Genomic DNA, 16,131 nt, shown 5'->3' on the forward strand with positions numbered 1-16,131 from the left:
AGTGGCTCTAGCCTGGCTGGGTGAATGTAGTGCTGTGGGGACACAGCTGTGTCTGGGTGGAGGCAAGGGGACAGCTCTGAGCACTGAGGCTTGGCTGCTTCTGGAGGGGGCAGAGGGGATCACCTGCCTTTGAAGGGAGGCGTCACTTACCCCTGCTGCTTTGGAAGGGCCCAGAGTTAGGTCTGTCCTGTTCCTACACCAGTGGCTGCTGTGGACAAAATAGGACAGTCATAGCACTGGGCACTGTGCCACCTTCCCAGGGCCCACCCTGTGAGCACAACTGTACTCACTGCTCTCTCTGCAACCACCTGGGTTGCACCAGTTCTTCTCACAACAGCACTGCATTACCCTTGCCCTCTTCCAGCCTTTTACCTGCCTGCAGCGACAGAAGACTCAGGGGTAACGCACATAAAGGAGAGTAGATGTGGACACCATGGCTGCAGCCCAGGAATCTCTTCCCACAAAGGCCAGACCAGAAATGCAATCCTGGACCAAAAACGGTGTCTCCTTGCAGTCTGGCTAGCAACAATTCTGAACAGGCAAGAGAACACAAGTTACTGCCTTAAAATTGCAAATGTGGGCAGAGGAAGCCAGGAGGCCTGAGTGTTGTATATGAATGACTTTATTTAAAGTATGCTGGGCACCACCAGGCAACATGGTTTGGACAGTGTGCGAGGGAACAGTCAGGCAGACCAAACGAACGCTAGGTTGGAGACAGCACCATCCTGCCCAGTCACTGCAGGTTACAAAATGGAGCACTGCTGCTGCAAGGCCAGCAGAGGCGCTGGGGGGATGGGAGAGCACTGCCTGGGGCGCAGTAATAGAACCGACAGGAATTCCCTAGAATTCCCCTCTGTGCTGCAGCAAACCAGCAAGAACAGAACCAGTTTCCCAGCAGAAGGCTGTGCATTGATGGCTCTTTTCTGACAGGTTCTTGCTTAAAAAACAGTCTGCTCCAATGGGGCAAGGGGAACAAGCAGCCTGGCTTCAGCTGGGAGAGACCACCCTACCCCCCTGCCTACAGCCTCTCCAAACCCACGGGTGAGCCCCAAGAAAGTGGTTCCTGCAGTGGCAACCGGCTGCTGCTTACATTCATCTCAGCTGGGGCAGTGCACTGGCCTTTCCCTCACCTCTGGCAATCCTCCAGCTCTTACCCATCTCTGCACCTGAGAGTGACCCCAAGGTGATGTGTGGCAATTAACAGAAAGGAGAGAAACCGGGAGGAACTGCCACCAAGCAACTCCAGCTCCATTGCTACTGCCATGTTCTGCAGAAAACTAATAGGAAAAAAAGAGCACCAAATAATGCACAAGTAAAACAGGAACAGTGGCATGCCCAACACAAGCAGGTCTGCAGGCTGCCCAGGGCTGTTAGAGCAGTACAAGCAAAGCAGTCACCAGGTGAGCAGAAAGGCACTGCAGTGCAGCAGAACACAGCCAGCAGGACAGCCTCCTGCTCACGCATGTGCCACTCACACCGGCCTCCCGGTGCGCTTTGCTGTCCTCTCCCCGGTGCATTCCCAGTGGTGCATTCCCAGTGCGTCCCTGCAGAGTAGGGGCAGGGTGGTGGTGCAGGGCTGGCCTTTCCGCTAAGCGTGGGTGCTGTGTGCAGTGCGAACATTGAGCAGCGGGCAGCTGGGCAACAGGTGTTCAAAGAAGACCCAAAGCATAATTCCCAGGTGCTGTGGTCAGTATTTGAGAGATCCTCAGACATTTCAATAAATAAAACAATTCTTACATTACAATGCACCTTCCCAATTATTGTTTTGCCCCAGAATGGATAAAATACACAAGAGTTATGCCTGGCTGTGAATACATGCTCCCTTTGCCCTGACATGGCAGGAAGGAGGGAAACAGCCTTGACTCTTACAAAGAACACAAGAAGTCAGCACTGTAAATCTTGGCAGGTTGAGGGGGAACACACAAGTGCCTTCATGCCCATTTCGGGGTACTTGCTTCCAGAGGAGAAAAGGTATTTAAAACAAAGTACGAGAGAATAACCGTCTAGTACAATGATAGCTGATTAGATTTGCTTTGTTCTACTCCATGCAATACAAACTAAGTCCTATCGCCAACTTCTCCAGCTGTGGTGCAGACCCCACATCAGGCTAAGAAGTTACACACTCATACACACACACACCAAAACAGTGGGGGAAAATGGACTTAACTGTTGAGAATGTGCTTTCTCTTAATAAAAAATATATTAAAAACAACTTCAAAAACCTACTGATGGTGAAGACACCACTGAAGAAGGAAGTAGCTATGGGGCCTCAGCTATGTGTTTCCAGACAATTCAGGCATTGCAGTCAGGCTGAGTAAAGCCTGCATGAGCAGTCTGCAGTGGTCGGCTCCCTTCTGGCTTGCCAGGCAGTTTCTATAAGCTGTTCCCTTTGTTTTTGCTTATTTGTTTTACAATGACAGATGTGACTGTGATACAGGAAATAAGGGACTGACTGAAATGAAAAAGGAATGGGCCATTCTGGAGAAATTTAGATTGGTATTTTCTCCATTCCATTAAAAAAAAACAAACAAACAAAATAAAAAAGAAGTTAGTAGTACTAATACAACCCTCCTGCTGCTGTCGTCTTTGCTCAGTGACATCGGGGCATGCTGGCGCACACACACACACACAGGCAGCTCTCAGACACTCGGACTCAGAAAAGCGAGTTTAAGTGAATCTTCAGAGGAGACTGAGGACAGGTCCCAGGGCTAGAAGGTTTTTCGGTGGATGGCACGAGCTCCATCTTCTTCATATTCCTTTTTCGAAACCCACATTTTCTTAAAGGTGTCCAGAGAGGCCAGGATAGAACCACTACGGAGAGACAGGCATGTTACGGGTTAAAGCAAAATGCTGGGGGCACTCTCATAGTATCTCTGCAGAGATGGGCTGTTTCTATTGTGACACTTCCCTATGACAGAAGGGTGCCTAGGCTCAGTTACCCACAACAGACACGCTCTCTGGACAGTCACTCCTTCTCCCACTATCCTCAAATGTGCCAATGCTACAGAGCCTGGCACCACCTGCCCCCTCCCTCACAACCTGGTGACTGCTGCTTCAAGAACACACCAAGTACTGCCCAGCTCAGCAACACAACCTCCCTGACACACAGCATCAGTTGGGATAACAACATGAGAGCTACTGGGCTGTGCCTCCCCAGCCCAATCCCACAGCAAAATGTGTTGCTGTGCAGCACATACATACCCAATCCACGTGGAATACAATCTCTCCTGAGGAGCCGATATCTGGAAGAAACAGAGAATCAGTTTGTACCTTCCCAAGCTCCAGTCTGCTCCTCCCAGCACACTGCCTACACTTCATTCCAGCTAACACCTGACAAACACAGATGTGGTCTCTCCCAACAGAAAGACACCTGTCAGTGCCCCCAAAACAGCCACTGTGGTCCAGAATCCTGGACAGGGGTCATGTCAGAGGAGCCACCTTCTCAGTGATGAAACCAAACAGATTTTCATCCCAACAGCAAATGCTGTTGGGCATGTGAGTGTCTCAGGAAAGGTATGTCTGATTTGAAGGAAATGGCAGCTGCAGTCTGAGCAAGGTTCTTTTAACATCACAGAACAACACACTTGGTAAGTGACAAACACAGAAGAGATGGCTCTTACCCTTATTTTGACATCCTTTGGAGCTAGTTTCTTCACTTCGCTCAACAGCCTGTCACCAAAACCTACACAAGACAGAAAATGTGTACTGTGAACACCTCAGCAAAATCCCAAGTTCCATCCACTAACAATGTGGACATGGCCTGTGCAGTCCTTCAAAAAGCCCATTCCACATCTTACAGAGACTCCAGTTGGGGGAGGCACCGAACAGAGACAATGACATAACAGAATTTTGTCTCACTAAGAGCTCAAACACTGGCACAATGGACTCTGCTCCTCAGCAGCAATCTGAGTCAAGCAAACAAGGTTTTTAGCTAGGACCTCCTTCTTCCCTAGGCATTCCTCCTGTGTCCAGTCCATTTGTACAGGGGGTTGAATGGGAAGACCAGGCTCTATTTGGAGACGTCAACCAGTGGATTACAGACAGTGGGTTCTGGCAGAGGGTATCTTTAGGTCAATGAGTACCAACTGAGCCCTGAGGGGATGGGTTGAAACCTTTCTGCATACACATAGCTGACACTCATGCAGGACTAGGACCATTGAACTCTCACCTATCAGAGACCTAAAGAAACCTTAGAAGTTGGAAGAGTCCTTTTTGGTATCTAATCTCAGATACTGTGAGCTACAGCAGCAGAAATAAACACAGCTATTCAGTCCTTCCCTAGGCATTGATTGGAGGAAAACAGTAAAAGCCCTCCAAGCACAGAAAGTGATGTACAAGGGGAGGTGTCCTGCATACCCAGCAAGATATGATGAAAACTCAGAACATTAGGAAGTAAATGCCCTCATAGAGCAGAATTTACACAGCCCTCACCCCAAAGGACGAACTGGGTGATCTGGGTTATATTCCCAGTTTCACATGAGAAAGAAGCAAGAGATCTGGTATGTCACAGCACACTGAAAGAGAAGAGGCAGGAACCTTTGAAAAGCGTGGAGCCTCCAGACAGCACAATGTTGGAGAACAGCGTTCGCCTCAGATCCATGTCTGACTTTTGAATGGCAAAAACGAGCACTTCATGAAGTCCTTCACATTCCTCCCCTATCAGGTCCGGCCGGAACAGGAGCTCTGGGGCTCGGAAACGGGCAGGGCCAATCTGCAAGAGCAGAAGTTAGGACAGAGAGAAGAGGCTTTGTTCACTACTACAGATGGGGCTGCCTTTCTTAGGTGAAGCTTCAGAGTAAGGACGCTTACTGGACATTCATGCTGCATCACTAGATCCCAAGTGAATGCCACTTTGGATCACAACTCCTACAAAAGGGCACCATTTCCAATTTGCAGATGAAAGAGATGAAGAAACTTGCTCAGCCCCATACAGCAGGTCTGGCATAAAAGGAGGAAATCCAGCCCTGGTACTGGAGGTAAAACCTGTATTTCCTCTCTTTCTACCATTCTATAGGGAATGGGCTCAGTCTTCTAAGGAGTATTCCTAACTCTTCAAATCAACTGCTACTATACAGGAGACAACTCTAGGCAGGACAAAAGGCACATATAAAATCACTGATGGATCACATATAAAATCACTGTGAGCTGACACGTACCCACACTCAATACCTGATCTTCATAAAATTTGTTAGATCAGAGCCTGCTCTCAAACAGCTCTGAGTCCCTATTGTCATGCTGCATCCTTACTCAGGATTTCTAGCAGAAGTTGTGAGGTTTCTAGTAAAGTTTTCTTTCCTTAAAAAATTCTAGTGCCCACTCAACAGACTAGGATGAGTTATGGTCTTTTAAAATTATCCCCTCCCACCTAACACCGCATGTAATTTCTCATCACTGGGGAGCTTTCTGGGAAACCCTGTACCTCACATGAGGAATTCTCCAAGAGTGGTCCTTACAAACCTCAATAGTGCTTCCATCTGGCAGGTAGTACTGAGCCTTCTCAGTCTCCAGAGTCTCATCCTTCTGGGGGTTTATTGACAGGTAGCAGGCACGCTGGAGAGGAAACAGAGTCAGAGTCACGTAAACCCAAATGCCTCTGATAAAATATTTTTCTCACTAACAATCAAAATCCATGTATCCCTTTGGAGAGACTGATTTCAACAGTATTATGTGCTGGAGAAAAGACCTTTAAGGCTCACAGCAGGTAAACTACCTTGCAATATCCCACTTGTGATCCCTAGCTGCCATGGATTTTACTCTATGAAGGGAAACAAACACTACTGAAAACTATCATCAGACTCTGAAAAACTGCAGCACAGGTAAAGGCAAAACTGACTCTGAACCACCAGCCCATCTTTACCTCCATGTTAACAGCCTCTTAACAGGGATTAATTTGATTTTAACTATAACTCCCTCAGAATATGGGACAGCTGAGGTTGCAAATCACCTCTGGAGGTCATCTTGTCCACACAGGATCCCCTAAAGCAGGCTGTCTAGGACCAGGATGGAGAGTCCACAACCCCCTAGACAAACTGTGCCAGCACTTGGTCACCCTCACGCTAAAGAAAGTTTCTGTTCAGACAGAATCTCCTGTGCTTCAGTTTGTGCATCTTGTCCTGTCACTGGACATCACTGAAATGAGTCTGGCTCTCTTTTATCTGCACCATCCCTTTAGGCATTTATATACATCAACAAGACTCTCCCCAAACCTATTTTGTGGCTCAACAGTCCAAGCTCTCCCTGCCTTTCCACATACAAGAGTCCTTTAATCATCTTAGTGGCCCTGGACTCCCTCACGTAAATAATGGATTTAGGTGCAGAACTAGGTAGCCTGGAACTTCCCACCAGATTTCACAAGCCACAACTTCCCTTGAGAAGAAATCCCCTCTTGGACAAACACAGAAACAAGGCAGGGAATCACCTCCTTGATGGTCTTGACAATCTCAAACTCAGAGGTTGTGTGGAAGTCATAGCCTTCCTTCCGGAGATAGAGACGCAGGAAGCGGGAGACATCCCGGCCAGCGATGTCAATCCGCATGATGGAGTGAGGCATGGCAAAGCCTTCATAGATGGGAACCGCGTGGGTGACGCCATCCCCAGAGTCCAGCACCACTCCCGTGGTCCTGCCGGTCGCGTAGCTACCAAAGGGACAAAGGCTCAAGTCAGAACAAGCAACTCAAAGTGAGCCCAGGCAAAGAGCACATTCACGCTCAACTCAGGAAGCAAAGATTTCACATAAACCATGCCTAAAAAAACTCTCAAAATGCAAGCTCTGTTTGCAGTTGAGCAAATTTCCTGTAAACTCTTTATTACAGAAATTGAGTTTCAGCTCTTGCATGAAAAAGGGGGGAAGACATCAGTGAGGGTTCCCACAGGTTTTTTTGTAGAATGGATTTCATGGCAACATTCCACAAACACAAATCAAAGACGAAAGACACTTACAGGCTAAGCACAGCTTGCATGGAGATGAATAGTGCTGGCACATTGAAGGTCTCAAAGAACACCTCAGCAGCACGCTCTCTGTTCTTGCGCGGGTTTAGGGGTGCTTCTGTCAGCAGCACAGGATGCTGGGAAAGAGAAGAAGGAGCTGTGCTGCAGTAACCAGAAGGCAGTAAGGATGTGCTCCTAAACATTTCTGCTTATTTATTCACTTTAGGAACCACTGGTGCAAGAGGGCAGGTACAAAGGACTAATTTCAGCTCAGCTGTATTAGACTGAATAATCTCGATTAGATTGGAAGACCAGCAGGATTCTGATATAGTTATGAAGAAGTGTTAGGAAATGTACTCTGTTAGTAACTCTGACCCATGAAGAACAAGTAGGATGACTTGCAGTGACAAAAAATCAGCCAGATTAGCCAAAATACACACCCTAAGAAAGGGTGAATGCATATGGTCTTTTAGCACAGGCAGGCAGAAATATTCCTACTCCACAATTTAGACTGCTCTCAGACATTTAATAATTTTTTGGTCCAATCCTTCCAGACCACAGGACTGTGGTTTTCTCCTTCCTCAATTCAAATCATGTCACTGCTGAGTGGATATGCCTGATGTGCCAGCAGAACAGGAAAAGTCAGAAACACTTGGCCTAGAGTAGAATCATTAGAGAGAGTGTGAATAGCAAATATGAAAGGCAGATTTTCAGTTAGGCCAGACCATCAGATCTGGAGAAGAATTCTGCTTGGACACTTCTTGTGCAGTATCTCCTGAGAGGTGAAAGAACCCAATTTAGCAACTAACACACATTCAGAAAGAAGGCCAAAGGAAAAGTCCCAAATCTTTCCAAGTTCCAAGGCTCCTGGTGTTACACATGCACTGAATGACGCCTTTATACAACATGGTCTCTCACCTCTTCTGAGAAAGTCTGGAGCTGGTCTTTAGAATAAACATACTGCCAGATGCGCTCCATGTCATTCCAGTCCTTCACTATGCCATGCTCCATCGGGTATCGGATCGCAAGAAGACCTCTGTGCTCCTGAGCAAACAGGAAGAACAAGAGCATTCCAACAATCACACTTCTGAGCACTGTGACTGTGACTTACTGTCAGACTCACCTTCAGTTTTGATTCCACTAAAAGATAACTTATCTATAGCATACAGGGCAAAACCTGAACATTCATCACAAACATCTCTCCCAGAGAAGCCAAGCTTAGACAAGGCCTTTTCATACCAAGTAGGAATGTCTGCCTACGTCTGACATTTGCAGAGCATATTCCATCATAACACTTTTAAAGTCAACACACAAGACACCCATCATATGGTATCTTTATCCTACCTGATCAGCCATGATATAAAACCTAATAGGATGTTACTGGGGAATGCAGTTTGAAGGGCTCACAAGAACTGTGACCACACAACTTACTACATGCTGACAGAAGCAGGACTGTGGAGAGAAGCTTCCTGCCCATGGCAGCATACATATATATATATATACAGCAATTGAGTAGGGTCCATTCCTAAAGTTCCCAGTCAAAAGTATGTAACCATATAGAGCTAGAAGTAGCCTAAAAAGAAAAGAGAGATATCGAAGGCTTTGGGAACTAGATCTGTGGTCAGCAGATTGGCACAAGAATTTCATTGAGCTTCACAGTCCAACTTGGACACACATGCAAGAGACAATCTGTTCTACTCTTCAGATTTACACAATACCAAAGAACCACAGCCCAGCTGCTAAATCCCCCCCTTACAGCAGCACACTGAGATATTTGGACAAGTGCAGTGTACAGGTGTTCTTACCTCTGCCTTTGGACCAATGAAAATGTCCCCTTCTAAAGCACCAGCCATAACGCGAACATGCTTTGGTCTGCCCACACTGGAATAGAGACAACAGAGTAAATGCTTCTACAAAGAGCACAGATGCACCTAACAATTGCATACTTTGTGTTTCTCTCTGTCCTAACCAGAACTTTCTCAGTGGGTGAGTCTGGGGGTGCTACTAGGTACAGACAGATCCAGATTTGCTCTGAGCTAATCTCAGAAATCTGATGTGAAGGAGACAGATTGTAGATAGTTCTTAACTGGCTGGACATAAAACAGCTGAGTCTGGCCATATTTTCACTGATTATTCAGGACTCACCTGTTTCAACAGTGCCTGGGATGAACATGGCTAGACTGAGCAATTGTCTGAGGTCCACATGTGCTGCCTGACCTCAGGCAGACTTCTCAGACTGGACATCTCTGTCCCATACCCCACCATCCTATACAGAACATATTGCTCAAAACACAAAACTACTCTCTAAAAACCCACCACACTGAAAATAGAAGCCAGTGACTATGCAGAGTTCCTGTTCCAGCAGTCTTCATCCTGGCAAAGCTCTTATAAAACTTACAAAAAAGACTGGCAGGAATCAAGACATCATACTACACACCAAAAAAATACAGAGGTCTTCACACTTCTTATCCCAAATTTTACTTTTTCCAGGTCCTTTTCCTCATGTGTGCAAATTAAAGGATCCTACAGCTTTGGTTGTGTGTTGAGTCCGACAAAGTGATGACATCTTTTACAATGTGTATGTGTCCCCAGAAATCTCAAAATATTTAACAGTGGAGCTCTCATCTCCCTGATGCTTCTTTGCACCAGGCAGAAAAGAGTAACTCGTTATTCCATTCATAAAGCTTGGCAATTCTTCCCTCTACATATCAAAGAATTGGTACACAGTATTAAGAAATTACCAACACCAGCAGAATACTTACTAGTTAGGAAAGCAGTATTTTGGTATTTGATCGCCCGCAAAACCTGCTTTAATCACACCTGAGCCCTGTGGAAACAACAGACAAATACATGAGTTTATCACTCACTCCATAATCTTCACAAGTTTTAGAGGAGTAGCAAAGTACATCAGGACTGCCAGATCCTCTCCTCTCTACTAGGAATAAAGCTCCCCAGGGACTGACTCTCCAGGGAAGAATTGTCAGAAACAGACAGGAGAAGAAACTGGGGAAAAGATGATCAGATGGGGGATGAACTAGCTAACACTAAGAGGCAGAAGTGTGGTCAGAAAAGACACTGGAAACCAACCCAGACTGTTAGGACAGCTGGGAAAGGACAAAGGTGCTGGTTACACTGCAAGGGGAAAGGCTGGGGCCAGGAAGCACAGCTGACGGGATAGAGCTTGTTCAGAAGAGCCACAGAAGAGATGAGAGATTGCAGTCAGGAAGGCACAGGTCCAAAGAGCCTTCTGCAACATTCAAAGCATCAAACACAGAGCGGGTAAAACCAGCCACAGCAAGGCCCTGGCAGGGAGTCAGTGCCGGGCATCTGGCCCCACAGCTCTCATTCCCTGTCCGGAAGCATCCTGGGAACACCATCATCAACTTGGATCTATGCTGACTCCTTCCCCTCCTCCATTTCCTCTCCCTGCACAAGGGAATGACATCTTGAAACAATGAGCAGCTTGCAGGAACACCAAAGTTTTGCTAAGGAGTGGATTTTCACAGGATCTCCTCAGATAAGCCGTGTCACTGGCAATCCCAGACTACCATGGGTGCAAGCTCTTCTGCAGAAAGAGGAACAGTTCTGCTTAGCTCCAGGGTGAGAGCAAAGTGTGTGCGAGTTTGCACTGAAAGCTGTGACCTGTGAAGTGTCTGCTCACTCTCAAGGGCTCTGCAGTAGGAATGCTCTGGTTTGGAGGCCAAAAATATATTTTGGCTACCCCAGCGCATTTTAAAATGAGTACCAGCACAGCTCCTCCATAGCTTTCCACTTCTCACCACCTCTGCATGGGTCAGCATCACCACTTTTGCTTTGAGGCTGGGGCCAGATGAGTTGCTCAGGGCTCTGACAGGCAAGCCCTGGCTGCAGTGGTTTCCGATGCTGCCTTCCCAGTGCCAGAGGTTACCAGCCAGAGCAAGCTCAGCAGAAAGGAATGTGGGGTGGCCCCAGCCTCTCCCATTCACAGTCCAGTGCTTTACACTCAAGCTTCTTCCATCAGCAGTTTCAGCAGGGATGTCAGGCTCTGCACAGGATATGTGCACTCTGACACCAGAGCCAGGATACTCCTGACTCTAAACCACCAGAGTCAGATTTGCCAGGACACACCTGTAGAAGAGAAGTGTCAGGAACACTCTGCAAACCAGACATAGCTATTTATAAAGCATATGAAAGGCAGATTGCTTGAACCCTTGTCTCCTGATAAACACCTGCAGCCAAGCTGGCTCCAGGAGCACACCCAAGCTGCCAACTGGGCAGGACTAACTACTTCCTTTCCACACGAGGGACTCAGCTCCAGCTGCATCCCAAGATCTGCACTAACTGATATCAGTGTGACAAAGTGGGAGGTGAAGTGTTAAAAAGACTTCCCTTGAGACAGACTCTCTTCTGGCTATTCCCTTCAAAGTGAAACAAGGAACAAACCAAAACCACTATTCTTATTTTTCTTATCATACCTTATGAACAACTCTCTACCTGGGAAAGAATACCATCCCGTGGCAAGTCTTGCAGAAAAATAAGTGAATGAAATACAGTAACATAATGTAACCACATTGCACTTACTGAATATCTGGTTCAGGATAATGAGTGATCTTGTTGCTAGCACATTCTGCTGTGGGGAACTGGTTTCAGGAGAACAATGATTCTCCTATTTTAACTTAAGAGATTAAAATTTCCTTATGTCGGGCCAAAAATTGCCCAGTGTGTCCTGGTGAGATTCATAGCAAGTTTTGTATTTTAAGATTTATATACTGAAGTTCAAAGTTAAACAAATGTGTTGGGAGTTCAGAACTCCAAGTTGGAGTCAAAGACAAATGACTGCTTTGAATGTGCCAGTGGGATGGGGCTTCAATATAGTTGTGCTTCCAAGTGCCTGGGAATAAACCAAGAACAGCTGTTTGATATCACTGCACTACAAAGACCTGACTGCACCTTCTGACCTATTCAATTTTTCTTGAAAACATTTTACTTCTTTGAAGATATGTGCACACTGAGTAAATCTGTTTATTATAGACCAGTTTGAGATTCCTATGCAATGAGAGGAAAATGTTTACATTTTTAAATAATTCTGATTCAGAAGGTTTAAAGACCTGTTTTTTCATCTTTGTTTCAAATAAGCAAAAACACATGCATCTTCTCTTCTGTTAAAAACTCTGATATTAACACTTTTTTAAAAATTGAAAAATTTATATACTTCCACCAGTGGATGGGTTTTCATTCCATTTTATCTGGCAGCAGTTTATTTTATTTTTTTTTAATTTTACTCTGAGCAAAAGAATAAAAGAAGAAAAACTACATGTAAAATGTAAAGGTCAATGAAGATAAATTAATGAAAAATTCTTCTGAGTGTCTTGAAGGAACTGAACATACCCATTTACTGAAGATACTGAAAAATCCCTTAACATGCTCATCTACTAGCTCTGTAGCCAGTTGTTAATGGATTCATTCATCTTGATGCATTTTAGGACTCAAATTTAAATGGAAATCACCAATCAATCTTTCATGTAGCACTTTCTACAGAGAGTGCACATTTCATATTGTTGTAACACTGTTTTATTAGATACAGAATTTTTAAGACCAAGAACAAACCAAAGACAACAGCCCTTGATGACAGCTCAGCTGCATAAAATGCCACCACTTAAGACTACAAGGCAAACAAGAGATAATTCCATGTTCTATGGAGGTCAAGGAATTTGCACTGACTTAGGCCACAGCTGGACTACTGACATGTGCATTATGTTCAGCAGGGCTCCCAGACCATTCAGAGAGATCTTGTTGGACTGCAGATGGGAATACAACTCTTAAAAATTAGACAATCAAGAGTAAAAAGTTGTGCTGAGGTACAGCTCCAGCTTCCCACTGTACATTACAAAGCTCTCCCTGCTGAAAGCATACAGCTAAGAGCAATTTGTGGTAAGAGAAATAAACCTCCCTGTTAATTTTTTAGCTACAGAACTTCATGTCCTTTTGGAACATACTGAGATTCTAGAGCAGGGCTGGGACTGGAGGGGTCTGGCTCTCACCAGCTCAGTATCTCACTTCCCCCTTTCCACACACAGGCACACATGAGACAGGATAACATTCAGCCTTCTTCAGTTCTCCGCAGAAAAGCAGTAATGGGACAGCAGTGAGAAGTGGTACCTGCTCTGTGCAGCTACACTTCCCATTCTGCCTGAACTCCAGAGTAGCAAAAATGCAGTGTCACCACAAGTCTCCTTGGCCCAGAGCCTGCCAGCGTTCCAGGCAGATGCCACAACAACTGCTCCATTCTCCTTCTTGTACAGAGAGGGGAAGGGGGAAGCTCGTTTATTGGAGAGGCAAGAACAAGAATTAGTTTTTATAAGACCAGTTGATAAAATGAAAAGACACAGAATCAGCTGCTGGCACATGAGGCCTTCTTCAGGTCTGAGGCAGAGGCGGCAATCATTGCACTAAATAACAAAAGGACATGCTGAAATTAAATATAGGCTGCTACTACACTAATAACTCAACAAAGTGATCCTCACAGCTCCAGAATATCTAGAGATAACTTTAATGTTTAGCTAATCACTCAACAACGCAGCAGGATCAGTGCTGATACAGGCATTCCTAAAAACAATCAACTTAATGCATTTTTTAACATCTTCAGTAAAGAAGATACATGTTTTTCTCAACACAGTCAATTTCACTGCTTACTATCCTTTTCTATTAGATGCTTTCCTTCGGTGTCTAACTAAAATCCTTCAGCTGTAAGATTCCAGGGAAATAAACAAAGCCAAAACTGTATCAGAGAGAGGAATCTGGGATCCACAATACAGAAAAGTCAGAAGAATAATTGCCTTTTTCTGAGAAGACCTACAATCATTCACTTTATGGAGAGTCAAAGCAATAGGTTGAGAACTGCCAGGGCAGGAAATCCAATTCATATGGAAAAAAAAATTCAGGAGAAATTAAGCTTGTGGAAGAAGAATGGAGCACAGTACCGACCCTTCAAAACAACAGAATCTCAATGACTGGCGATAGAGGTCAGAAGGGAGGAGCACGGGTTTGTGACTCATTACACTGAAGGAGGCTCTGTCCAAGACATGCCCTCTCATTCCTTCCTGGATGGTCCTTCCTCTTGGGAGGGCAGCATGGATGGGGCAAATCAGAACTGGACCCAGAAGTACCTCAAAGAGGCACAGAATCACTGTCATTCATCTCCTGCAGAGCTATTACATACACAGACTGAAGGCCTGCTTTGTGCTAATGAGCACCATCAGCACATTGGAGCAGCCATCTGCAACACCACACTATGCTGATGCAACCCTGGGCACAGATCCTTCAGCAGTGGCATTCCCTTGTTGTGAACGGCACTGCCTTGTTGTGACCACAGTGCTGGATGCACTGAAGGAGGAGCAGTACAAGAGGTCAAGGCTTCTCCCTCGCTGGGCCTGCGAGGGGTGCCCGGCTGCAGAGCATCATGTCCTCCATGGGGCCAGGAAAGCGCCAGCACCCCCAGAGCTTGCTGGGGTCCAAGCACGGCCTAGCAGGAGCACGCTGGAGCCCTGGCCAAGCCCTGCCCCACAGCACGATGACAGTGTAGCCACGGCCTGGCCTGGCCCAGCACCCCCATTGTCCCCCCGGCACAAAGAGGGGTGGGCGGGCCCGGGGAAGCCCCCCCCGACTGACAGCGCCAGCCGCCAATGAGCGCGGGTGCTCTGGCGCCAGTCCCGCCCCGCTCCGGCAGGTAGCTGCGGGCTGCGCCGCTGACTGACAGCTGTCCCAGCCAATGGGAGCGCGCCGCCCCTCCCAACCAGCGGCAGCTCCGCGGCGGTCGGGGCTGCGCCCCCCAGCGCGGGGCAGCGGCCCCGCCGTGGGTGACTGCCACTCGCCCCAGCCAATCGCGACTCGCCGAGGCGCAGCGGCCCCGCCCCCCCAGGACGCCGTATGGCGCCGTGCGAGGGCCGGAGGCGGCGGCCGAGCCGGCCGAGGTGGGGGGGGTGGCGGGCGGGGCGCGGCCGCCCCGATGACAAAGGGATTGCGGGCCCTCCCCGCTCCCGGGACGCGCGGCCGCCCGCACTCACGTTGTCTATCACGACGGGCTGGTTCGCTATCACATCGTAGGACTCCATGGCGAGGACCCGCCGCAGCCGCCCGTGAGGGAGCAACAGCCCAGCCCTCGGCGGCGCATGCGCGGAGCGGCGACGCGGCGCCGCCTGGGTGATGTATTCCTGCCGCCGCGGCGCCTGCCGGGAGCTATAGTCCGTCGCTGCGCAGAGTCAAGCGGGGAGGCGCGCCGGGAGCGGGGCATGCCGGGAGCTGTAGGCCGGGGCTGGGAGCGGAGCATGCTGGGAGCTGTAGGCCGGCGCCGGTTGCGGGGCGTGCTGGGAGGCGGAGTGCGGAAAAAGGGAATCCTGCGGACACATCCACGGCCGAGACACCGGAGAATGTTGCGGTCCAGGAGATAGCTGGGTGCTTCCACCGAAAACGCTGCATCGCAACAGGCTGGCTTACGCTTAATAGATTCCCCCCTCTTAATTTTTTCTAATAGGAAAGGAGAAAAAGGTGATTATATCAACTTCTGTAGAGGGGATCTATGACTACGGAAAGCATTTTATTGGCCCATAATTTCATGTGATCATCTTTACGAACTACTGGTCATAACTCATCTGTTCCCTCCACGAAATACCAGTTTCTCTCCATTTTTGAGGCACAAGAACCACAAAAGAGGTGTCAGTATAAAGAATACACATCATGATCATTTCAGTATTGAACAATGAACACACTGTCATTTTCCATTGACTAAGTATTCTAAAAGCACTTGGAATAATCTATGACTGAAACTCTGGATCTTGAAACTAATTAAAATGGATTTTCATGTCAGTGAGCAAACCTGAAGGCTTGACTCACTTCTCACCTGCAGACATGGACTTTTCTCCTGTAGTTCCTGCCTTTAGCTCCAGTAGATAAGTTTCATCCCAGATGTTTACCTTTAGCGACCTTCCCCATTCAGCTAGTCTAAAAGAGGGAGTTTTTATACAACAGGATTGAGGGGTTTAAATTAAGGCCAGTGTTGTATCACTTCAGTGAATGGCAGGAGACACTCACTATGGGTGTATCAAGCCAACGCAGCTTTTCATACATACACTGTTACATTCACCTTCTCAGCTGATTGCAGCTGACTACTCAGGCAGATGTCACAAAAAGTAGTATCATGGTAACAGGACAAGTGAAATATTTTTCACT

At 47.2% G+C, this 16,131-nt stretch overlaps 1 protein-coding gene across 1 annotated transcript; it reads right to left on the reverse strand.

Annotated features, from left to right (window-relative positions):
• Positions 1-604: 604 nt before the first annotated feature.
• On the reverse strand, positions 605-15,144 carry ACTR1A (actin related protein 1A). The gene is made up of 11 exons (XM_012574624.5): positions 14,970-15,144; positions 9,690-9,754; positions 8,733-8,808; positions 7,846-7,971; positions 6,940-7,064; positions 6,419-6,635; positions 5,458-5,550; positions 4,537-4,711; positions 3,621-3,682; positions 3,202-3,242; positions 605-2,811 (listed from the first exon to the last, which is right to left on the reverse strand). The coding sequence occupies exons 1-11, from the start codon at positions 15,015-15,017 to the stop codon at positions 2,709-2,711; spliced, it is 1,131 nt and encodes a 376-aa protein (XP_012430078.2). The 5' UTR covers positions 15,018-15,144; the 3' UTR covers positions 605-2,708.
• Between the last annotated feature and the right edge of the window lie 987 nt (positions 15,145-16,131).

Source organism: Taeniopygia guttata, chromosome 6, assembly GCF_048771995.1.
Source record: "Taeniopygia guttata chromosome 6, bTaeGut7.mat, whole genome shotgun sequence".
Taxonomy (NCBI): domain Eukaryota; kingdom Metazoa; phylum Chordata; class Aves; order Passeriformes; family Estrildidae; genus Taeniopygia; species Taeniopygia guttata.